Below are 23224 nucleotides of genomic sequence, written 5' to 3'. Positions count from 1 at the left end.
CAGGAGGGCAGAACTCTTTTATTGGGTGGCGGGGCTGCAGGCCAGCTGGGCGGCGGGGGCATCAGCGGTAGAGGTAGTCGGCCTGGATGTTGGCGGCGATCTCGGCCTCCCACTTGTCCCCGTTGCTCAGCAGCTTCTCCTTGTTGTACAGGAGCTCCTCGTGCGTCTCAGTGGAGAACTCGAAGTTGGGGCCCTGCGGGCGGGGGCAGGTGCAGCGGCATCAAACCCCCCCGCACCCCTGCCCCGGAGAACGTCTGCCGCCGGCCCCGCCCCCACCTTGCCCCACCCCCACAGGCCAGCTCACCTCCACGATGGCGTCCACGGGGCAGGCCTCCTGGCAGAAGCCGCAATAGATACACTTGGTCATGTCGATGTCATAGCGCGTGGTCCGGCGGCTGCCATCGGCCCGCGGCTCAGCCTCGATGGTGATGGCCTGCGGGAGGGGTACCGGGTGCCCCAACTGCTCCTGTCTGCTCCCTCCTGGGGGCTCACCCCGGGGCCACCCTCTCTTGGCCTGAGGCACCCCTCCTGACACCTTTCCCCAAAGATCCCTGTCATTCTGCCCTAGCTGACATTTCTGTCCACTTCCGGGCATCTCCTGCCTGAGACACTAGGTCTCCCAAGGGGAGGCCCGAAGGCTGCTGGGTTCACTGCCGCACCGGTGGCCCTGGCAGGCAGTGGGGGGGTGGGGGTGGATAAGAAAACGGAGGCTCAGAGATGTTGAGGGGCTTCCCCAAGCCGCACAAAGCCCAGACTCAAAGCTAGGTCCCTAACCCTCAGTTTCTGGGTACGGCCTGGTGCCAGCAGTGAGACACTCTGGAGCCTCCCATGGCCAGAAAGATGTTCAAAGGGGGCTTGCCGAAGGTCTTTATATGTCCCCAGGAGGTAATGTTCATCATTCAGTGGGACCGTACGCTGGTGGCCTTGTTTCTTTGGCCTCAGTTTCCTTATTTATAAAAACGGAGATAATAATCTCTATATCCTAGGGTTGCTGTAAAAGTCAGTCATGAGCAGGAACAGCGGCTGATCTGTCCGCGGGGCTCACGACCTGGAAGGCTGTCACGGCTACAGGTGTCTGGGATCGGAGAAACCAGGGTCACGGCCTGGGAGGCTGCTGGGAGGGGGCGGTCCCTGTGCCGGGGATGCCTGACTGCCGGGCACACCCATGGGTCCGCCCAAGAGCCTCAACTGCACACGTCTGTCTGTCTGTCTCTTTTTTTTAAAGGTTTATTTATTTGAGAGGGAGAGACGGCGGGCATGCAGGAAGTAAGGGGGAGAGGCAGAGAAAAGTCAAGCAGACGCCCCACGGACAGCAGAGCCCGATGTGGGACTTGGTCTCACGACCCTGAGAGCATGACCTGAGCTGAAACCAAGAATCGGCCGCTTAAACCAACTGCGCCCCAACCGGATCTGTTTCTCCACTAAGGGGCCCTGACTCAGGGTTGGGAGCGCTGTGCAGGGCCCTGCAACAGAACTAATGCTGGACGTTCAAGGGAGCAGGAGACGAGGGCAGTGAAGGCCTCAGGGGCGGCATGTGTGTCCTCGGGGCCGGTGACAGGCACAGTCGCAGAACGCTAAAACCACTGTCGTCTTCAGGGCAAAAGCGGACTTTCAGGTACCACCCTGTGGCTCACTGACCAGGTCCCCGACCGCAGGCCCCACCGGTGTCATGTGGCCGGCTCAGGGCTGCGAGCCTTCCTCTGAGGACTCAGGGACTCTGCACTGGCCTGGCAACAAGGCTCCGAGAGGGCAAAGGGCTTTCCCGGGGACACATTCCCAGTGGGGGGGTGGGCGTCCAAGACTGCCCTGCTTCCCTCTGAGTGGCAGGCGCTGGGGGGGCCGGCAGCAGGGGTCAGGGGCTCACCTGAGCGGGGCAGACAGCCTCACAAAGCTTACAGGCAATGCAGCGCTCCTCTCCCGACGGATAGCGGCGCAGCGCGTGCTCTCCCCGAAAGCGAGGGCTCAGTGGGCCCTTCTCGAACGGGTAGTTGATGGTGGCAGGCTCCCGGAACAGGTAGCTCAGGGTCATGCCCAGGCCTGCGGGCAGCAGGGGCATGGTGGGTGGGAGCCCCGCCTCCCTAACACTCTGTGCCCACCCCCATCCCCTCCCCCCAGGGCCCACCTCGGATGAGCTCAGTCCACAGCAGGGTCTGAGCCGCCCTGTCGGTCACCGCCTTCATGTCCATCGAGGGTTCCTGCATGTTCACGAACTCTGCAGGGGAGGTGGGCAGAGAGGGCTGTGGCCGGGCCTCTCGGGCCCATGTCCCTCCTCTAGGAATCCAACTCAGGAAGATAAGGCCTCGTCTTCCTTCCAGCTGCCCCCCCGCCAAGGACTGGTTCATTCATCAAACCTTCTGGCCTCAGCAAGGGCCTTGCGAGGCCTGTCTCTGTCTCTGGGCAGTCCTTGTCCACGTCTCCCTGTGTACAGGCAGCGGTCCAAGCCCAGAGGTTTGGGGGTGGGGGATGGGAAGGGGCTTGGGCGGTGAGGTCCTGGCGGAAGGGGATGGGCGGCCCGGAGCCTCCCACCTGGCAGCTCCTCCCTCCCTGTCCCAGGCAGGGGAGCCCTGAGCTCAGCGTGCGGCCACAGAGAAGCCTCCCCACCCCCTCACAGACAGAGCCTGCCCTCGCGAATCAGATTCAGTCTAGATCACTGTTACAAAGTAGAAAGAGGCTCAGAGGCGGGGAGCCTCAGGCAGAGCCGGGACTAGAACCTAGGCCTCCACCCCTGTCTCTGGCAGGTTTAAGGATCGGGAAAGCCCACGGCTCAAGGTGCCCCCAGACTCACTGTAGGTCGCTGCCCCAGTGCTGCCGTGGAGGCTCCGGCCAGCGGGCTGCCCTGCGAGGAGAGGGATTACGTTAGGCAGCTGCAGCCTCACGTCAGGAGACGGGGCTCCCCAACGCCCCAGGAAAGGCTCCCTTGGTCCTACCTGCTCGTGCAGCCTGGGCCAGAGCCCGAAGCAGCGTGGGTGCACGCAGGCAGCGCATCTGCAGGGATGCAAAGGGAGAGGCACGTGTGGGTCCCAGACCTGTCCCCACGTACTGTGGTACCGCAGGCACCCGGACCTCAGTGCCGCTGTGTCACTTGGTCTCCGATTTACCCCCATTCCTAACAGAGGCACAGGTGTGGCACCTCCCAGCCCTCCAAACCCGACCCTGCTAGGCTGGGCTAAGAGTGAGGGGGCATCTGTGAACCCAGGTCCTATTGATGTCACCTTCTAAGAAATCTTTAAAATCCATCCCTCCTCCTCTCTCCCCTGACCAGTGCTCCTGCCTCCTATCGGTCCCCTTCCCTGTTCATCCTCGTGGGATCTGACAACACCGATAGCAGCCACCAGGACTGAAAGCTCACTGTCCCGGGGCGGGGGTGGTGGTGGTGGTAGTGGTGGTGGTGTCACGCACACCATCATTCGGTCCTCACAAGGACCCCACGAGAGGCACAGATGCAAAGCTGAAGCCTGGCCATGTTAAGTGACTTGCCCAAAGTCACACTGGATGGGGGAGGGTGTGGGACCAGTACGTGAACCCAGGCTCCGCCCCTTACACCCACAGGTCCCCCCTCCCCCATTCTGGAAACCCTTTAAAGGCTTAAATAACCCTTGGGATCAAATTCCTTGCCCCACCATCAAGGTCCTTCTGGAACGGTCTCCTGCCTGCCAAGTGACCTTGGGCGGGTGAGGTCATCCTGCACGTTTTCTCCTCCGCGAAATGGGGTCAGGAGAACGAAAGGGGGTTGTATATGTCCCGGGCCTGGCACCTAGCCGAAGCTCAAAAGTGGCCCTCCCGTGGCCTGTGCCTTCCCGCGTGCCCATCTCCGACCCCCGACTCCAGTGCCAGGAGCCTGACACCTTCTCCGACCTTCCCCATGACCTGCGACCCCACGGACGCGGGCGGGGCATGCGCCTTGGCGGTGCCGGCCCCCGGGTCCGCCCGCTGCGCGCTGAAGGACACCTGCACCGCCGGCCCTGAGCAGGCCGGGATGAAGCCCGTCCGCACAGCCGGCGGGGCTTACGAGAGCACCACACTCGCCCCCGGCGCCGCACCGCCCAGGGCCGGCTTTTAACAGTTGAGCCCGAACACCTACCATGAAGCGCTGTCGCTCCTTCCCTTGCCGAGCGGCCTGTCCGCCGAGAGGCGGAGCCTACACGCTGAGACGTTACCATTGGGCCGGCTGGTTTCACCTTTTCCGCGCTCCTCTTTTACGGTGTGATCTGATTGGCCAGTGCCTCCGCTGAAAGAGGCGGGATCCAGAAGCATCTTTCCTTTGACTGGCTAGGGGATAGCCAACTCTTGAAGTTGCGCAGGGCGCTGCCATGTTGGATTGGGGAGGCCAATAAGCGAGGACTCCTGAGCCACTGGAGGCGGGACGTCCGGGGCGTGGCTTAGGAAGCGGCTCCGGGTCAGACCTGGCGCGGAGGGTTGGAGGAGACTTGCTGGGTTGCTGCGGGGTATTTGTGGTCGGTGCAGAGAATTGTGGTCGGTGCAAAGATTCCGCGGGAGCCGTGCCTGGTCGGTGCTAAACCTTGACCCAGGCGCCGCGTGTGGAGGATTATTCTCGCTTTATTGATGGGGAAACTGAGGCACGGACTTGTTTAGGAACTTGGCCCAAGCGTTAGAGCTGCACAGTGCGGCCGCCTGCGTCCTACCTGGGTGTGTGTGACTCGGGATCCCTGTCCCTCAGCGGCCACCCAACTGTCTCCTCCCAGGGGATCGATCGTGGGGCAGAGGGACCCCGTGGGTGGCAGGCACGGAGAAGGCCCTTGGGGACTCCTGTGTGTTGGTGGTGGGCTGGGGAGGGGGAGGCGTTCTCGCAAGGCTTCTCGGATGGTACGATGTCCCAGCTGACTCCGAGGAGTAGGGCCGGCCAAGGGCAGGGCAGGCATGCGGGGCGTGCGTGCAGAGGTCCTCTGGAGAAGGACGACAGGGACCCAGCGCTGTGGAGGAGCCCCCAAGGATTCATGTGGGTCCTGACTTCCGGGCCACAGGGAGCCACTGAGGGGCTCAGGCTGGGCGGCGGGGTGGCATGGCCGGGGTGAGCTTTGGGAAGATCAGGGAGTGCCCTGAGCTCAGGCCTGTGGGGAAAGGAGAGGTGACAGATGGCCCTGGTCATGGCGGCCAGGTCTGTGGATTGCAAGTTCTGCAGCTTTATAGCACCATCAGGACTTGCTCAGAGGTGGGACTTGGGAGGTGAGAAGGGGATGTTGAGCCGGGGGCCCCAGGGCTTTGGTTTGGTGGCTGAGTGGGTAAGGGATGATTCCATGGCATCAGGGCCCAGGAGGATGAGCAGGAGAGGGTGACTCTGGTGTGGGATGTGGTAAGGGGAAGGCACCCAGGGCCAGCCACTGGGGGGACAGGAAGGTGCTCAGAACTCCCAAGAAGGCCTGAGGGGAGAAAGACTGACACCGCCCAAAGGAGGAGACAGGAGCTTGGGATGAATGACTCATTTATTATTAAACTCCAAAATGTAATCCCCACAGTGATGTCCGGAGGTGCTGGTTGTGAAGGGGGGTGGCTCAGAAGTGTCCACACCTGCTGGCCTCCCCCAGGACTCAGGTGGCTAGTGTGGGTACCGGGGGCAGGTTACCGCATAGTCTTCCAGGCTCCCTCGCCACGGTCCGTCCTAGTTGGGGTCAGCTGAGGGAAGCTGGAAGGCAGCAGGCTGAGGGCTCCCAGAGAGAAGCCCCAGGAGGGAGCAGGGCATGCCCTGGTCTGGGCTGTGGTCTTTTCCCCCCCGGGTGTGTGCACCAGGCCACATCTGCCCTAGCCACAGGCGGCAGGGGCAGCAGACTCACAGGTGTGAGCTGGGCTCAGAGCAGGGTACAGCTGCAGCTGCGACCCTCCATGGCCACCAGCAGCATCCTCAAGTTGCGAGGCGAGTAGGGCGGGTAGCGGATGGAGTAGATCTTCTCCAGCCCAGGGTGGCGCAGCAGGCAGGCGCGGTGGTGGGAGAAGGTGTCGAAGGAGAACTTGCCATGGTAGCTGCCCATCCCACTGGCACCTGCAGGGCGACATGGGACACGCCAATCAGCCCCGCAGCGGCCAGCGGGAGGCTGTCAGACACACCTAGGCTCTGCCGGTCGGTCACACACAATAGGACCTTGGTTTCCCCGTCTGTGAAATGGGCCGTCTGTGTGATATGGGGTAGCCATGATCCTCTCTGATCCCACCACTTCTTCAGTGGCATGGGAGAGCCAGAGATGGGCACCTGCCCACACTAGGCACCCAAGCCACTGTCCAGAGGGCCTGGCAAATTGTCCGGGGGTGGGGGTGGACTGAGTGTGGATGCCGGGTCTGTGTGGGCCTCCAGGACCAGGCACCACTGCTGGCCCCCGTACCAGAACCCCAAATGGTGTCCTTATGGGTCCCCATCCATATGTACATGCAGGGGCAGGTCTGGAAGGTTTTTGCAGGATGGAGGCAGGGGTGCCCTCAGGCCAGTAACAGCGAGAGAAGGCGGGGCTCTGCCAGCACTTACCCACTCCTCCGAAAGGCAAGCTGGCGAGGGTCATGTGCATGAAACCATCGTTCCCGCAGAAGCCCCCGCTGCTGGTCTGGGCTAGTACTCGCTTGACCACCTGGTGGGGAGGGGAACAGCCATGAGGCCCTGTGGCGGGGCAGCCAGAGGTCAGCCCGCAGGACCCCGCAGGGTGGAAGAGTCTGGCCACCCTGGGAGTGTCACAGGTGGGGGGGTGTGGTTGTGTCGAAGCCTGCCCCCGAGCCCCCAAGTCTGGACATGTTTCCGGTGCAGCTGCTGGAGCGTGGCCCTTGCAAGGGGGCTGGTGACACAGACGCAGGGCCAAGAGGGAGGCAGGAAGCTCAGCGGTCCCCTGGGGACCTGGAGAGTTCAAGGTGAAATGCCAGGTAGTCAGGGAAGCGTCCCAAGGGAGGGACGTGATGCCACTGCTACCTCTCAGGGGAAGGGGTCCCCCCAGGCAGAGTGAAGGGCAGGTGCAGAGACCCAGGGGCTGTGCAGTGTGCAGCACAGGGAGGACCTTGAGATGGGGTGATGAAGCCAGGTGTGCATTTTAGGAACATAAACGTGGCCCTTGCTTTACTTAAAGAAGCCCCTTTCTCTCTCTCTCTCTCTCTCTCTCTCTTTTTTTTTTTTTAGATTTTATTTATTTATTTGACAGAGGCACTGAGAAAGAGAACACAAGCAGGGGGAGTGGGAGAGGGAGGAGCAGGCGCACAATGCGGGGCTCGATCCCAGGACCCCGGGATCATGACCTGAGCTGAAGGCATACGCTTAAGGACTGAGCCACTCAGGTGCCCCAAGAAGCCCTTTTCTCTTTAACCTATAGGTTTATTGGAAGAATGAGGGGAAATGATCAGTAAACACTATAGTCATTGCCAGAAAACTTGGCTATATTTAGTTATGACATGTGATCCTGAGCTAACGGCTGGTCTGCGTGGTGAGAGGGAACCGCCCCATCACAGGGCTCAGAAATCACGTGGAGGTGTGTAATGATAGTGACACAAGAGGGAGCAGGTTGTCACCGTGTTTCTTGGGGGCGGCCATGGGTCCCCGGGGCCAGTCAGTGCTGGGCATTGAGAAAATTGACCCCTTTCCAAAAAACCCGGATTGTCAATTTTCTGAAGTTACTATTATCCAGATAGAGCAAGGCTCCTTGGAGGAATGACTGACTCGGGCTGGGCAAGGGAAACACGGGATGAGCCGAAGCAGCTCGTGAACCCTGAAAGGAAGGAAGTGGTTGGAAAACAAAAGGATGGGGGGGGGGGACACACACTGAAGGACACAGCAGCTCCCAGTGCCCGAAGAGGGACAGCCTGAGCAAGGACACAAGGCAGTGTTGCATTGTGACCTGGAGAATGAAACAGGTGCACGCCAGTCCCTGCTGATATAAGTGATTCAAGAGCCAAATCGTTCTTACAGATTCCAGGGGATGGAAGTAGGGGTCCGCCTTCAGCAGGTGGCGCTCAATCCCATGGAAGGGGGGCTCGACTTCGAGACTTGCTCTCAAAGAAGAGGTCTGTCTCTTGGTGGAGACCCCTGGCAGCCGAGACCTTGGCCTCACCAGTGATGTGTGGATCCCTATCCCTGATAGGAGCTCGGAGGCCAGCCCTCGCCTCCGTGGTAATCTTTTATGAGACAAACACCAGACCACCGAGGTTGGGGACATGTTGCATGGGACCTGGTCAGCGCCTCTCAAGCTGAGCGGCGGTGACAGACAAGAGCATCCCCAATTAAGGCAATGTAGGGCTCTCGCTGGGCTCTTTGGGCTGAAAGAAAAATGTGAAGCTCAAATCGAATTTGGAGTGTTGTTAACAGTAACCGACCAAGCACCATCTCTTCGTTTTGTTGAACACAAGGGCCCTTAAATGGGGGAAACTGGTAGCGGGTTATATTGGGACTCCCTGGACTATCTCTGTCTTCTGTAAAGTAAAAAATTATTCCAAAATAAAGAGTTTACTGAAAACATACTGCGTGGGCACCTGCGTGGCTCAGTCGGTTAAGCGTCTGCCTTTGGTTCAGATCATGATCCCAGGGTTCTGGGATTGAGCCCTGCATCAGGGCTCCTGCATCGGGGCTCCTCTCCCTCTGCCCCTCCCCCTTGTTCATGCTCTCTCTCTTCAAATAAATAAATAAAATCTTAAAAAAAGAAAAAACCCACACTGTCCAATCTCCGAGGGATCTCATTAAGAGCTGTGTGAGAGAGGAAGGTGTGCCCTGAGCTGGAGACGCCTGCCCTTTGCCCTTGAGGCTCCCAGGATGCCCCCAGGGGCTGAGCAGGGCAGGGGGCTGGGGTTCACCGTCCCTCCTGTGTGTTCTGGTCCTTCATTCTCCCCTAGTCATTCCATGCCATTCCGTGTGTGCCCAGTACTGGAAGGGGACATTTGACAGCCAGCAGAGATGATGAGGAAGACAGAGCGGGGTGCTGATGGAGCCGCGGACATGGACCCTGGAGACTGTTGCTTAGGTTGGGGGGCAGAAAGGACAGTGGTAGAAAGGACAGTGACAGAACCAAGAGTGCCCCATCCTAGAATTTCTGTGACTGCTCCAGAGAAGCAGGACACCCAACCCTCTCTCCAGGCCCCTTGGTCCACTCCAATCCTGGAGCCATCTCCCCTTCTGCTGTCACCAGTCCGCCGTCCACTGTGGCCCCTGACCCCATCTCTGTCCAGCCCCCCCTGCCTGGGCCCCCCACCCAGGGCCCCCTGGGTCCCCCACCTGGTTGCTGTTGGAGAAGGCATACAGGGCCAGGGGCTTCTCCCGACGGTTGATGAAGTCGATGGCCTCGTCCAGGCTCCTCACGTTCATGATGGGCAGGATGGGGCCGAAGATCTCCTCCTGCATCACCGGCTCCGTCTCCTGCACGTCCACCAGCACCGTGGGGGCTGCGGGCACGAGGGACCCCTCAGCGCTGGGGCGGGACGGGGGTGGGGGTGGGCCACGGGCGGGCCTCAGGGGCCTTGCGGGGAAGAGCGCGCCCCCGCGGCCCCCAGGAAGGACGGCGAGGGGTTGTCCAGCCCGGGCGGGGGCCGAGGTGGAGCAGAGGTGGGGGAGGCAGGAGTCCAGGCTGGGCTAGATCGCGGCGCCCTGGGAGCCTCGAGGCGGGGCGGGGCGACGAGGGGGCGGGGCGGGGCTACTGGGTGTCGAGGGCGGGGCCCGGGCTCGCGGCCCAGGCTCGAGGCCCACGCGCGACCCGCGTCCTGTCCTGGGAGGGCCTCCGCCCGGCGACCGCGCGGCGACAGGACGCGCTCACCGATGTAGCGCTCGCTCTCGTCGCTCTGGCCGCCGATGGCCACGCGGCCGCAGCCCAGCAGGCCCCGGAGCCGCTGGAAGTGCTTGTCGCTGATGATGCGGCCCAGGCTCGGGCAGCTCTGGGGGTCGTCGCCGTAGAAGCGGGTGATGGCGCTCTGCAGGGCGGGCAGCAGCCGCTCCTGCGTGTCCGGGCTGCACAGGACGTAGTCGGGGGCCACGCAGGTCTGGCCGCTGTTGAAGTAGCGGAAAAAGGCCACGCGGTTGGCCACGGTCTGGGGGTCGCAGTCGTCGTCCACGTAGCAGGGGTTCTTGCCCCCCAGCTCCAGCGTGACGGGCGTCAGGTGCTTGGCGGCGGCAGCCATGACGATCCTGCCCACACGGGGGCTCCCTGGGCAGTGGAAAGAAACCAGGGTGACCCTCAGTCACCTCAGCCAGGTGAGATGGCCTCCGCTTGTGGGCTGGGACCCCTGGCGGGGGAGTTCCCGCCCTGGCCTGACCTCCCTGGAGAGGTGGTGGAGTTGGAGGATGCCAGCCCTCCCCTGGCCCTCTCCTGCCAGTGTCTGCGCCAGCACCTTGCTTACAGCCTCGGCCAGCCCAGCCCAGCCACGTGGGATCCACGCAGGGGTCTGCACAGAGCACAGGCCAAGGTCCCTGGCTCCCTCTCCTGACCTGCCTTGTTAGAAATTCAGGAGCCCCTTGCCCTGCTTCTGATCCCGGGCTCCCTCTGCCAGTGGTTTTTTTTTTTTTTTTTTTTTAAGATTTATTTATTTACTTGACAGAGAGAGACACAGCAAAAAAGGGAACACAGGTGGGGGGGGGGGCAGAGGGAGAGGGAGAAGCAGGCCCCACTGAGCAGGGAGCCTGATGTGGGGCTTGATCCCAGGACTCTGGGATCATGATCTCAGTGGAAGGCAGATGCTTAACGACTGAGCCAGCCAGGTGCCCCCCTGCCAGTGACTCTTGCCGGCCTGCCCCGCTCCATCCCCCCTACCTCTCCCGTCTCCAGAACTGGCAGAGACTGCTCTGGTCCAAAGCCAGAGTCCAGCTCCAAGGGCTGCCGTTTGGGTCTTTCTCTCTGACGTAACCTGGCGGCTACACCACCCTAACCACCCCCCCTTCCCTCTGCTCCCGGCCTTTGGCTGAAGTGGCCACCTGCCCACCTCCAGGGTCCCACAGTCCCCTCCATCCCACCTCCCCTTCACCGAAAGTTCCCTGTCTCCAAGATGTCCCTGCCCATGCCTGGCCCAGGGTCCTGTGCTGCCATTTTTGCTGGGATGGCCCTCTCCGGCCACCACCTGGGAGCCTGATGTCCCTGCTCTAGCCTGGCCCAGCTTCCCTGCCCTTTCCCCCCGGCCCACCCTGCTCCAGGCCCCCCCACATCCCCTCACCTGTCCTCACCTCCCTCAGGTCCTCCTGTCTTTCAGAAACATCTCCTTGTCTATGAGGCTCCCCTTGTCTGTTGAATCCTGTCACGCTTCCCTGCCAGAGTCCCTTCCAAGGGCCCGCTGTTCAATTCTCTGTCCCCTGTCCCCTTGTTATAGCATGAGCTCCCCCGGCAGGGAGGCTCTGTCTCCTCAGCCCTCCCTTTATCGCAAGGCTAGGACGGCGTCTGGACAGGGCATGTTCCCTCAGAAAACAGCGAGCAAGTGAATGGATGCTTCGTCTGGCCACGGGCTGTGACAAAGCCTTCCACAAGTTCACATACCCTCAAGACAGATCTGTGACTGTCGTCAGACAAGGACAGTCCTGCAGGAGTCAGGGGCTCATGGCAGACTAGGTCCTGGTCAGTCTCCCAGCCTCTACGCAGGCTGCCCGGGTTCCTGGCCCGAGTCAAAGGCCCAAAGCCCGCCGAGGTGCCAGGTGTGATGGTGGAAGGTGGACCACCCCTCCCCGTGTCCCCCCCACTCTCCAGCTACCAGGAATCTACAGGACCAGCTGAGGACTCTGCCCCCCGCTTCTGTAGCAGGCTCCCTGGCCGCCAAGCTGGGGGCCCATGGGCCCTGTCCTGGGCTTGTGGCAGGGTTTGTGGGGAGAAAGGCAGAGACCACACTCCCCCTGCTCTGGCATGGACAAGGTGTACAGGCACGAGGCCAGTGAGCAGGAGGCCCCCAAAGCGGCTCTCCGCCCCGTCTGCTTTCTCTCTCCTCCAGAACCTCGGCCAGGGAACACGGCTCCCTGCCTCTCTGGCTCTGTGACCCTTATGGGACCCCCCCCCACACACACCCCGATCCTGTCACCTGAAGCCAGGTGCTGTCTGGGCCTCATGGGCACGTGCCAGGGAGATGGCAGAGGACCGCAGAAAGCGATTCTCACTGAGGGCCTGGGAGGAAAATCCAGCCTCCCCAATCCGGGTCCCCGAAGTGACCCCAGCTGGGTGCCATGGCTCGTCATTACCTTGTCCTCCAAAGCCTCATCTGTCCAGCCCGCCACAGGGCCCTGGGTCAGTAGGATCATGTATAAGGTCCTGAGACCAGTGGGTGGTCTATAAGGTCTCCAGGGGGGAGCCTGTCACAGTGGGAGCACGGCACGGGCAGAGGCTGTCATCCACGAGACCGTGACCAGGGAAGGGGCCTGGAGGGTCCCAGGGGCCAGGGCTGCTCCCCAGCCTGCTCAAGGGGCACAGAGCCAGCTTGTCCTGGAGCCAGCCTGCTTCCTTCCTGGCTGTCTGTGCGCATGGGTCCCTTGGCCTCTCCCAGGGTTGGGGACAAGCACCCTGAGGGGGTGGCTGCGCTCGACCATCCCCATGCGGAGCCCCCCAAGCCCTGCATGCCGCGGGCACCCTGGCCTCACCCGTGAAGAAGATGTAGTCGAACTTGTGCTCCAGCAGCTGCCCGGTCTCCTGGGGCCCTCCCAGCACCACGGCAAAGCAGCTCTGCAAGGCAGGGTGGCCGATGGCTCCCTCTGGGACCCCAGCCTGGGGAACGCAGGGGCTACCTCCCTGTGTGCCCCCCCCCCCCGCTGGACCTGACCCACAGATTCCAGGGACCTAGACGGGCCAGACGGGAGCAGGGAGCTGCCCGGTGTCCCCCGCAGCCCCAGCCCGGAAGGTGTGAGGTTAGGGCCCGGCTGGGGTTGAGGGGTGCACAGGCGGCAGGCAGGGTGGGGGTGTGGTGTGGTCAGGGCTGCCGAGAAGACAGGCTCCGGCAGGCTCCGGAAGACAGAAGGCAGGTTCCGGGGCCACGGTCCCGAGAGCACAGCTGGACGCACTGGCTCTCTGTTTCACTCGATGACAGCAAAGAGGGCAGCGACCCAGCCATGGCTGCACACCCCAAAGGAGGCAGGACTGAGGCTGGAACTCAGGTCCTGCGGAACCCCAGTGCAGCTGCTGGGCCCACTCCATGCCCGGCTCACCTGGTCCAGGTATCGGGGCAGGACCTCAGCCAGGACCTTCTCTGTGCTCCTGCTGAACTCCGAAGGCTTCAGCACCACGCAGTTCCCTGCGGGGCGGGGCAGGGGCAGCGCTGGGAGAGGGCCGGCCTCTCCCGCCTCCGCTCAGCCCTTGCCCCTGGTGCCCGGCCTCACTCTGCTCTCAGGAGAAGCATCTGGCTGAGAGGTGACTGACAGGCCCGAGGCCCCACCACCCCGGGATGCTGGGCCAGGCGGGAACCGGCTTTTCTTAGCCCCTCGTGGCCAGCTCCCCGCTCCCAGGCTCTGTGGGCCACCAGGGGGCCTGAGGGTGGGGACAGCGGGCAGTGGGGACAGCGGGCAGCGGGAAGGGCCAAACTGCTCTTACCTGCAGCGAGGGCACCCACCAGGGGCACCAGGGTCAGGTTCACTGGGTAGTTCCAGGGGGCGATGATGAGCACCAGGCCGAAGGGCTCCTTCCGGATGAAGGCCGAGTCCAGCTGCGTGGCCTGGGCCCCAGGGCCAGGGTGGTGGTGAGTGGTGGGGCCTTGAGACTCCCAGGCCCTCTGTGCCACCCTCCAGCGGGCGAGGCTGTCCGTGTGCCCTCTCCCTCCCCGGGGCCAGCTCACCAGATTCTTGGGCACTTTCTCATCCTTCATCCAGGACCTCAGATTCCTGAGGGCCAAGTCAATCTCGCTCTCGCTGATTCTGATCTCAGACACCTCTGCCTCAAAGGTTGACTGCAGGGGAGAGACAGCGGCAGGGTTCGGGCTGGGGGACCCCAGTCGGCTCCTTCATTCACGCACTCCGTGTTCAATGAGGGCTTCCAGCCCTCGGGAGTCCCTCCTGTGCCAGGAATGCAGCAGGGAGAGACAGCACTGGGCCCAGAGAGCCTGCCCCACAGAGCGGACGTCGGAGGGGGACAGCCGCTGTGACACAGAGAACACCGATGTGACCAGAGCCATGGGAGTGAAACAGGGGATAGGGAACAGAGACTGCTGGAGTGTGTAGTGTGCACGCATTGTGTGTGTGTGTGTGTGTGTGTGTGCGCGTGTGTGTGTGTGTTGGGGGCTGTGCACGGGCACACACACGTGAGTGCATGGGCGTCCGCGAATGCGTGTGTGCGCACCTGTGTGTGCTCATGTATGTGTAGTGTGTGTGTACTCTGCTTTATACAAGATGATCAGTGCCGGCCTTGGGATGAGGTGACCTTTGAGCAGTGAGAACTGGGAGGGGGTGAGCCCGCGGATACGTGGAGACAGAAAATTCCAGGCTCTGAGGTGGGTGCCGGCTTGCTGTGTTCCTAGTTAGCAAGAAGCAGACTGGGTGAGGTGATGGCACCAGGCTGCAGGGGTGAGGACTGTCGAGGAGAGAACCCTGGTTTCATAGGTTCATGGGAAAACAGATGGTTCCAGAAACTGCTGACAAGGAAGCCTGGGCCTCAACTGGCTACAGTCCCGGGGCATCACAGTTAAGGGCAGGTTTGTGGACACTGAGAAAGGGAACAGGCATCACCAGGAAGCCACATCCTCAAGGTAAGTCCTTGTGGACACACTTTGCTGTCCCCAAGGGTTGACCCTAGATGCCCTGAGGCACTAGTCTCAAAGTCCATGACTGCTCTGGGGACAGGGCGGACACTTGGCAGCATGCCTGTAAGTCGGGAGCTACCCAAGGAAGCTACTGAAGGACCCCGGCTCCGCTGGCCCCGGGGTCTCTATCGTGACTTGGGTGGAACCTGCAGGCCCACTGCAAGGGTGGCACCTCACCCGGCAGCAAAGAGGCATAGGCCTGGCCGTGAGGAGTTCCAGGCGTTGAGGGGCCAAGGGAGCCTGGGGGTGGGTCTGGACACCGTGGCCTTGGTGGCAGGTGCAGAGGACATTTTGTCCAGAGAAGGACCCCCTGGGGCACGAGCAGCCAAGCGGTTGGGCCCTGTCGACTGAGGCAGTGGGAGGTTGTCCGGAAGCAAATGCATTGCTGGGCTGCTACTGAAATTGGGAGGAGCCGAGCCCTCAGGCCTGCAGGTTTGGAGAGAGGCCAATGACGCCCAACCTTCTGAGTGAAACTGAACTCATCTGTGGTGCACGAGGCACGACATGGTGTGACCCGCCTCCCTGGATCTATCTTTTGTGCATCTCTTCATCTCTCACTCCCCTCCAGGTATGCTGGCCTCTTTGCTGCTCCTCAAGCACAGAGGCCGCCTGCCTCAGGGCCTTTGCACATGCTGTGCCTGCTGCCATTTCCTCCAAAGTTCTTCCTCCAAAGTTCTCCCTCCCGCAGGTCTCCTCAGAGAAACTGCCCCTGACTCCCACATGTAAAACACCGCCCTGCTCCTGGTTCGCGCTCTTACCCCTCTCACCCCGGGAGTGTCTCTCCATGGCACTTGAAACCATCCAATATACTATACAATTAGTTCTTTACTGTTGTTTTGTGCCACTCTCCGGAAGGCCAGCTCCCTGGGCACAAGGATTTTGGTTCACTTTCTGTTGTACCTCCTTGGCCTAGAACAGGAGACCCGGAACATGGTAGGTGCTCAGTACGGCGTTGTGGGGCAGAGGGTAAATGCGCGGACAGACGCTGAGGAAGAGGCGAAGAGGCCGTGCGGGCACAGGGAAGGGAGTGGGGTTTGCATGGCCTTAGTCCCTGCTCAGGGAGGAAGCTGCGGCCCCCATCCCGCGTGTCCCCGGCCCCCGGCCCCACCTCCAACCCCCGGCCCCGCTCACCTTGTGCAGGTCCTGCGCCAACGCCTCCTGCAGAAGCTGCTGGTTTTCCTGCAGGAAGCGGCGGAGGCCCTTGAGCTGCGCCACCCTGAACTCGGCGGGCCTCGTCCGCCCTGTGCTGAAGGCCTCCCGCAGCCGCCGCAGGGTGTCCGCGTAGGGGTCCATCCTGCAGGGAGGGGGCAGCGTGGGCCGGGGCTCCCCACCTGCTCGGGCATCCTCCCTGTGCCCCTGGCTGTACCTCTATGGGCTCACGGACACTCCCACAAGGACTCCCGCGTGACCCCAGAGGGCCGGGGCTGCCCCCTCTACACACGTGTGCACACACACACACACACACACACACATTCTGATGGACCCCCAATCCCTTCCCCTTGGCCAGTGGGCGGGAGAGCCCTGGACCTTGGGCTGGGGGCAGGAGAGCACGCGGGGTGGGGGGGTGGGGGTGGGGGCTGGTGCTTGGGAGCAGCTACCCCAGAGCCCCAAAAGGTAGGCAGGCAGCCGGGGAACCTCATTTCTCCCTGCCACACGGAAATGAGCCCCAAGCCATGGCCCCTCTCCCACTCCGGTGCCCCTCATGGAGATGGGGCCGCCTTCATCCCTGCCAGGTCTGTGTGGAGTAACCAGGAAGAGTTCGGCAAGTAGAGGACAGTCCACCAACAGCTACCATCCCCGCCACTGGGGGACAACCCAGACACAGAATACGCTGTGCCTCCTGCCCCTCTCCTGGGGGCACTGCCTAGGGAAGCCAGGCTGGCTGGTGGCAGCACAGGGTGGGGGGGGGCTGGGGGATCTGGGGGACCTGGGCGGTGGCTTCCACTGTCTCTGCCCCTCTCACCAGCCCCAGTGTTGGAGGAGCTGGAACAGTAGGCGGCAGGGGCTCGGGGGGCCCCCGATGCCTCCATGCTGTCAGCAGCCGGGGCGGGAGGTCCGGTGGGGTCCCCACAGTCCCCCGGGCCGCCGCCTGTTTACTCAAAACTCATCAGAGGAGCAGGGTGACGTACTTGCTTCTTGGCCTGGTGCCAAGGACCCTTGGGGACCCTTTTCCTCCTGCCCTCTCTGACTCCCTTCCCTTCAGGTCTCAGCTTGGTGAACGCCTCCTCTAGGCAGCTCGCCCTGATTACTCCTTCACATGGGGAGGGGGTTCCATCCTCTCTCCCGCTGGCCCCTCTTTGCCTCCCTGCCCGAGTTAGGTCTTGGCCTCCTTATCTGTCAGGGAGGGTAACTCTAGTGGCCACCAGCTGAAAGGCTGTTTTTCAAAGAGGAGACCACGCTGTCCAGCTCTGAGCCCAGGGCCAGGTGTCAGCATGCCCAAAGCTGCCAGCTGTTGTTAAGTGGCTGCCCCACGGCCCTCAGATTTCTGGAGTGATCCATGGTCTCGAGAGCTGAGCCTGCTCCAGCCGAATAGAATGGCCCGGCCGGAAGGGAACTCTGTGCCGAGAGTCTGGCTGCAGCCCTGGGCGTGATGGGGGAGGGGCAGGCTGACCCGACAGGCCTCCTGCTCTGGTCTGGAGAAAGAAGCAGTTGCCTGGGGGCACAAGACAGATCCCATGGGACCCAGAGGCAGTGCCAGTGTAGCAGAGAGGGGACATTCTCAGAGCCTTTCTCGGCCCCAGGCTTGCCCCCAGACCCCACGCGCCTCTCGGAGGAAGGGACGCCAGGCAGTGCCAAGGCCCTCCCGGCCTCCAGAGCTGCCATCTGGGCTTGTCACCCCCGGCTCGGCCTCCTTCTGGCCTTATGACCTTGGGCAGGCCACTCATCTCTCTGCCTCAATTTCCTTGTCTGTAAAGTGGGAATAATAACAGCACTTGCCATCGTCCTGACAAACAAATGACATCAGGCCCCCTAAAGCCATGGCCGCGGTGCACGGGCTGGAGGTCAGCCGCGGCTGGGGTCACTAAATTCCCAGCCAGCCTTTCTTTCTCTCCACCCGCTGCCACTCCTTGTTTTGTCTCGTGGGCCCCTCCGGACCCCTGCGGATGGGTGTGGAGTACAGAGTGCGCCCACCTCATCTGCCCCCCAGGGCTCTGTGCCTTTTCATAAGCGATGTCTGCAGAACCCACAAAAATGTCAGGCACGTAACTGGAACAGCACACCTCTGGGCGAGGGAAGGGAGGGGAGCTCTGTGGGGGTGCTGGACGGAACATTCCAGCAGCCTTGCCTGGCAACACTGAGGCCGACTCACCCAATATTGTCCCCCACCCACCAACGTTGGTCAATCTGGACAGAGGGATCACGGGATGCCTGTTAGGGGATGGGAAGCTGGGTACCGCCCAGGTGTGCCCAGGAGCCCAGGCCACCTCCCCCCCGACCCTCACCCCTTGGGAACATGTGATATTATGAAAGTTCATAAGGATGTTGAATGACATTTCCTGTGCCTGCGTGACACATTTGACCCCTACAACAGCCTGCTGAGGGCACCGTCTTCTCCCTCACAAGGAGAGGGACGTCTCGGCACAGAGAGGGCAAGGAGGTGACCCAAGACCACCCCGCTTTTCTACCCTGGAAACCAGGATGCGAAGGAATCTGGAGGAACAGAGGGCTGCCCACCCCCCCCTCCTTCCCCCTACATGGCAGCCTGACCCCTGGGGAGAGGGGACGCCTCAGGGGTCTGGCCTGAACTGCAGATGCAGGGACAGGGAACAGGGGCACGTGGCTGGACTTGGGCACCGCCCTTGAGGGTGAGAAGACGCGCTGGTTGTACCCCGCTCTGCCTCTGACTCCCCATTATTCCCACTAGTCCCCGCCTTGCTTCCCCTTGGGACCTCCTCTGGCTGACTGCCAAGGTCCCAGCGGCTGGTGGGCCCAATGGTCCGCCGCCCACTAAGGGGCCCCGGCTTTAGCCACCTGCCGTGCCGCATGTGTTCTTGACCTGCAGCTCCTGGGGCCGGTGGATGGGGTAGGAGGGGCCAAGACAGCAGAGGATGACAAGGGCCAGGCCTGTTTCCCTTGACTTGGAGGCTGGGGGAGGATGAGCGACATCCCCTTAAGGCCTTGGCCCAGGGACTCCTCTAGCTGTCACGATGAGCAGGCACTGACCGCACGTGCCGACCTCGGTCAGCCTGACATGGGTGTCCGCACGGCGCCCCTGGGGGAAGCTGAGGCCCAGACAGATCGCATGGCGTCAGGGAGGGGGTGAGTCAGCTGGGCACGCCGGTCTGCTGGCTCCAAAGCATCACTGGGACTCTACTGTCCCACCCCCCGCCCGACGAGGTGGCCCGTCCTGTGATGTGCTCTCCATGGAGCGGCTCCCCCTGCTCCCCAACCAGCCTCTGTCATTCTCACTGCTTGCACGTCCTGAGCTGTCCTGGAAGCCTCCTAAGGAAACCCCCCCTCCTTCTTAAAGTAGGCTCCATACCCAGTGTGGAGCCCAGCACGGGGCTTGAACTCACAGCCCTGAGATCAGAACAGGAGCTGAGATCAAGGGTTAGATGCTCAACGGACTGAGACCCCAAGAGCCTCCCTAAGAACACCCCTTCGGTATGGCGTCGGGGCCCGGAGGTCTGGGCTCGAATCCCGGCAGCCTGTTTGTGAGCTAGGAGCCCCTGAGCCGGTTGCTTGGCTCCCCTGCGGCTTTCCTGCCCCTGCTGAGAAATGGGGATGGTACGTAGCTGCCCCAGGGCGCTGTTGGGAGAATTCAGGCACGCAGTGTTGTGTGCGAGGCCGAGCCCTGCGAGTGCTCGGTGACCATGGCTCTGAACGAGCGCGACTCAGACAGACTGTGAAGGACAGCTGTGCCAAGGGGGCTCCAGGGAGGAGACCTTGGGGAAGAGCCCAAGGAGAGAACTCGGCCCAGTGTGGGCACGAGGGAGGAAAAGACATCAACCTGAGAGCCATGTAGGGGTGAGAGAGATAAACAACTTGGGGCTCTGAGGGTCTGGGGGGGTCCTCGATCAGGCTGCCAGAGTGGAGGTCACAGTGCCAGCCTCGATGACCCCACAGCCCTGCTACCCCAGGGTCTCCAATCTGATCTCCCCTTGGAGCCTGAACCTGGCTTTTCATGGGCTCTCCAGAAGCTCTGGCAGAGTCCCCTCCCTACAATGGGGGCTGAGGGAACTGGAGATCAACCCTTGGCCTGTGGGAGGAGCCAACCCCACCCCAGAGAGTTCCCCGGAGAGTTCCCCCGTTGCTCTGAGACCTTCTGATGATCAACCCCTCCTCCAGGCAGGGCAGAGTCTGGCTCATCCCTCTTTCCGGGATCCTGGCAGAGCCCGCTCCCAAGAACGGGATGGGCCATAGTTAGTGGGTACTCTGACCCCAGCACCGAGCTCGCGGCAGCGCCCAGAAACTCTGTGTTGCCGGATGGATGCTTGCCCCGCCCCCATCCCCTGCCCCCTTCTCCCACCAGGGATGGGGGTGTATTCCCTCCTGGGGCAGCCGGGTCCAGAGCTGCGGCCCTCAGCCCCAGAAAAGATGTGCTGCGACCCCAATGAGAGGACAAAGAGAGACAAAACAAGGACGGCGCAGTCCACCAGCCTCAAGGCCCCAGAGCCTCTCCTTAGCCCCTCCCTCTCCAGCTCTTAGGTCTGAGCAGAGGAAGTTCCTTCCCCCTTCCCCTTTCTCCCCAGGCAGGCAGAGGAGCTCCTGGAAGACAAAGCCAGCCTGTGTGTGTGGCCCTCCAGTGGCCAGGCCTGCCCAGGCAGCCCCCAGCCTGGTGTCCCCGAGCAAGCCCACCAGCCTGGTCCTGGGCCCTGGCTGCTGGGGACGCATCCCCGCCTCCCTGGGACAGCGTACCTGCGGCCCTGCCAAGCTGCCCTTCCTCCTGGCCGTCCCCGCTCTGCCCCAATGCCCGGTCGTTATGAAATGTCCGAGGCTGGGCGGGCCGCTAGGGCGGGGCTGCCCTGGCCTGGTGCCTGACCTTGGCTCTGGGCCGGCTGGAAGCTGCCGGCAGAGATTTCATTACCTCTCTCTCAGGGGCCTCTGGATCCTCTCCCGGACCACAGAGAAGGAGCCAGGGCCCAGAGAGGGCCAGACCGATTCCGGGGCCACACAGCAGGTGTTCAGGGAGCTCTGCGCTGAGGGATCCAGCCCAAGGTCTCACCAGACCCAGGCCCAGCTTGGAGGAGGACAGCCCGGGGCTGTGGGCCTGGGAATTACGACGCAGGGTGGCGTCCAATTGCCTGGAGTAGCAGGGAAGCCCTGCCCCGACACCACCGCCCTCCCACCCCCCACGCCCCTGGGAGCCTTGGTTTTCCAGGTGCAAAATGAAGAGCAGGGATCCAGAGAGGGCTGGAGCCCAGAAAGCCAGTGTCAGGGCCCAGCCCGCGGACCCCTCCGTTCCCGAGCTCTCCCCGCAGCTATGTGCATCGATGCCACCTCACCCAGGACCCCCTCTCAGAACAGGTCACCCTGCGCCCTGCCATTTCACCAGGAGAAAACAGGAACCCCAGAGAGGCGACCGGACTTGACCCCACAGGGCACGGTCGGCGGGGCTGGGACGCACACAGGAAGCTGGTCGCTCTGGGGCGGAGGGGCCGCGACCGTCCCGAGAGGTCCCCGCCCACCTCTGAAGGTAGCGTTCCACCCTCTGCCCTCTAGGACAGCTGTCATGGTAAGTGTCCCCACGGTGGTTCCTCTGAGCTTGCTCCTCTGGGGCCTGAGCTGTGCCAAGGGGGCCTTCCTCTGTCTTAGCGGGGCCCCCGCCCCACGCACACCTGCGCCACAAAGGGGGCTGGTTCCCGAGCGGCCGCTGGTGTCAGACAGGCAGGTGATCAGGTTACAGGTGCGGGGCAGAGCATCCTTTGTGACCCTGGGCCCACCACTACCCCTCTGTCTTGGTGCCCCGGGTGTCTGCCTGGTATCCTGGCCTGGGGCCTCTGGGCCACCCCGGCACCTGAGAGATGCTTCTCGCCGCCCCCGCCCTCCCGCGGCCCCTGCCTACCTGAGGGGCAGGAGAGGTCTCCTGGCCCACACCTGCTCTGGCTCCCCTGGAGGCTTCAGCCTGCTGGGACAGGGGGAAGGGGCTGCAGAGGCCCCCTTCCTCCCCGTGGGATGGAGCCCCCAGCCGCTGCCTGTCACGTGGTTCAGCATGTGACAGCCGTGCCCTGCTGTCTGGAGCTGAGCCAGGCGAAGGCAGTGGCGGAGCAGGCGCCAGGCGGGGCTGGGCGGGGGCCGAGCCTGACAGCGCTTAGCCGGGACCCAGGCCCAGAGAGGGGCAGCCACTGGTCTAAGGCTACACAGCCAATCAGGGGCTCACCTAGGGAGGCACTGGTGGGGAGACGGGTGTTGGAGGATCCTGAAGGGACGCTTCTGGGCCAAGGATCGCCTTGCAGGGACCCCCAGCCCCCTGCCCTGTGAACTTGCCATGAATTTCGGAACAGTCTTCGACTTCTCCAAAGAGGCCTGGCCTCCTGGCACAGGCATGCTCCCCTGGCCTGGCAGTGAAGCTCCCCTGGTCTGAGGGGGCATAGCTCTTTGGGGAGGAATAGGTGCCCTCCCCCCTCTCTGGGTTGGAGACCTCTATTGATCCTCAAAGGTTCTGGGGGCTCAGTGCAGTCTGGAGGTCACGTCCCTGCTGTGGAGAGCCGAAGACCCATGGGGGGAGGGCCGTGCGGGACCCCGCCATGGGGGGAGGGCCCTGTGAGGGCCGTGCGGGACCCCACCAGGAGGCGCCCTTCGAGCCAGCTCTGATGGGTGACAGGCTCTGCTGAGGACCCGGTCACCCATGTGGGCTGTGCAGACGTCGGGAGAGGGGACACAGCGGCCTCGCACCCCCACATTTGCCTCAGCCCTGTGCTTTGGCGAGTCCTCTGTGTTTTAGCTTGGAGGCTGGGATGGAATGAACTTCATTATCGTCACCTTCGGCCTCCTGGGGGTGGAGAGGTGGGTAAGGGTGGGCTGGGCCTGGGCCACGGCATCCACGGACGCCTTAACACGCTCATCGGTTCGCTCCCTCACATACTCGATGACCAAGAGCATCACGCCACCTTGCCCGCTGACGGACACTCAAACTGTGCTCCTCCGCCCACGTGCTAAGTGGCCTTGAGCAGGCCAGTGCCCCCCCCTCGTCTTCTTCACCTCCCCCCTTGCGGAACGGGGCTGACTCTGGCTGCCTGTGTGTTTGGAAACATCTGGTATACAGTAGGTGCTCAGTAAGCATGGATGCCTTCCTGTCCCTTTCCCGCCCTCCTGAGGGAGTAGCCACTCTGGCCTTGTCCCCAGGACCCTGTCCCCCACCTTCCTTCCTTGTCTCTTGCCTTAGAGGCAAGCCCACCCTGGCTCCTGTCCCTCCCCCACCCCCCAGCCTCCCCTCAGAGACCAGTAGGACCCATTCCAGGTGCAGAGTTAGAGGCCGGGGCGCACTCGGCACACCTTGACGAAGCGCCCACGGTGCTCCAAGCCCGCGCCAGGCACTCGAAGCAAATCCTCACGGAAGTCTGGGACGTTGCTGTTATAGCTTGTGGGAGAGACAACAGGCTCAGAGACATGCAGTGAACGGGGCAGG

General features: G+C 62.6%; 2 protein-coding genes across 9 annotated transcripts; both read right to left on the bottom strand.

Annotated features, from left to right (window-relative positions):
• On the bottom strand, window positions 1-4175 carry NDUFS8 (NADH:ubiquinone oxidoreductase core subunit S8). Of its 4 annotated transcripts, none has more exons than XM_082748727.1 (7): window positions 4082-4168; window positions 2928-2985; window positions 2786-2836; window positions 2123-2212; window positions 1865-2037; window positions 305-433; window positions 1-193 (listed from the first exon to the last, which is right to left on the bottom strand). In XM_082748727.1, the coding sequence occupies exons 1-7, from the start codon at window positions 4082-4084 to the stop codon at window positions 62-64; spliced, it is 636 nt and encodes a 211-aa protein (XP_082604853.1). In that variant the 5' UTR covers window positions 4085-4168; the 3' UTR covers window positions 1-61. The 4 variants fall into 4 exon arrangements, with proteins under 4 accessions (XP_082604853.1, XP_082604856.1, XP_082604854.1 ...); XM_082748730.1 differs by having other exon boundaries at window positions 2352-2836; window positions 4082-4133; XM_082748728.1 differs by lacking the exon at window positions 4082-4168 and adding an exon at window positions 3621-3874.
• Window positions 4176-5423: 1248 nt separating this feature from the next.
• On the bottom strand, window positions 5424-21821 carry ALDH3B1 (aldehyde dehydrogenase 3 family member B1). 5 transcript variants are annotated; one of them, XM_082748722.1, is made up of 10 exons: window positions 21662-21821; window positions 15787-15949; window positions 13696-13806; window positions 13455-13575; window positions 13073-13158; window positions 12512-12593; window positions 9723-10109; window positions 9188-9354; window positions 6473-6572; window positions 5424-5995 (listed from the first exon to the last, which is right to left on the bottom strand). In XM_082748722.1, exons 1-10 carry the CDS (start codon window positions 21808-21810, stop codon window positions 5805-5807), a joined length of 1557 nt encoding a protein of 518 aa, XP_082604848.1. In that variant the 5' UTR covers window positions 21811-21821; the 3' UTR covers window positions 5424-5804. The 5 variants fall into 5 exon arrangements, with proteins under 5 accessions (XP_082604848.1, XP_082604851.1, XP_082604849.1 ...); XM_082748725.1 differs by lacking the exon at window positions 21662-21821 and adding an exon at window positions 20515-20604; XM_082748723.1 differs by lacking the exon at window positions 21662-21821 and adding an exon at window positions 20515-20604 and having other exon boundaries at window positions 13455-13806.
• Window positions 21822-23224: the final 1403 nt, after the last annotated feature.

The sequence above is a fragment of the Mustela nivalis genome (assembly GCF_964662115.1).
Source record: "Mustela nivalis genome assembly, chromosome: 9".
Lineage (NCBI taxonomy): Eukaryota > Metazoa > Chordata > Mammalia > Carnivora > Mustelidae > Mustela > Mustela nivalis.
This window is presented reverse-complemented; position numbering and strand designations above follow the sequence as displayed.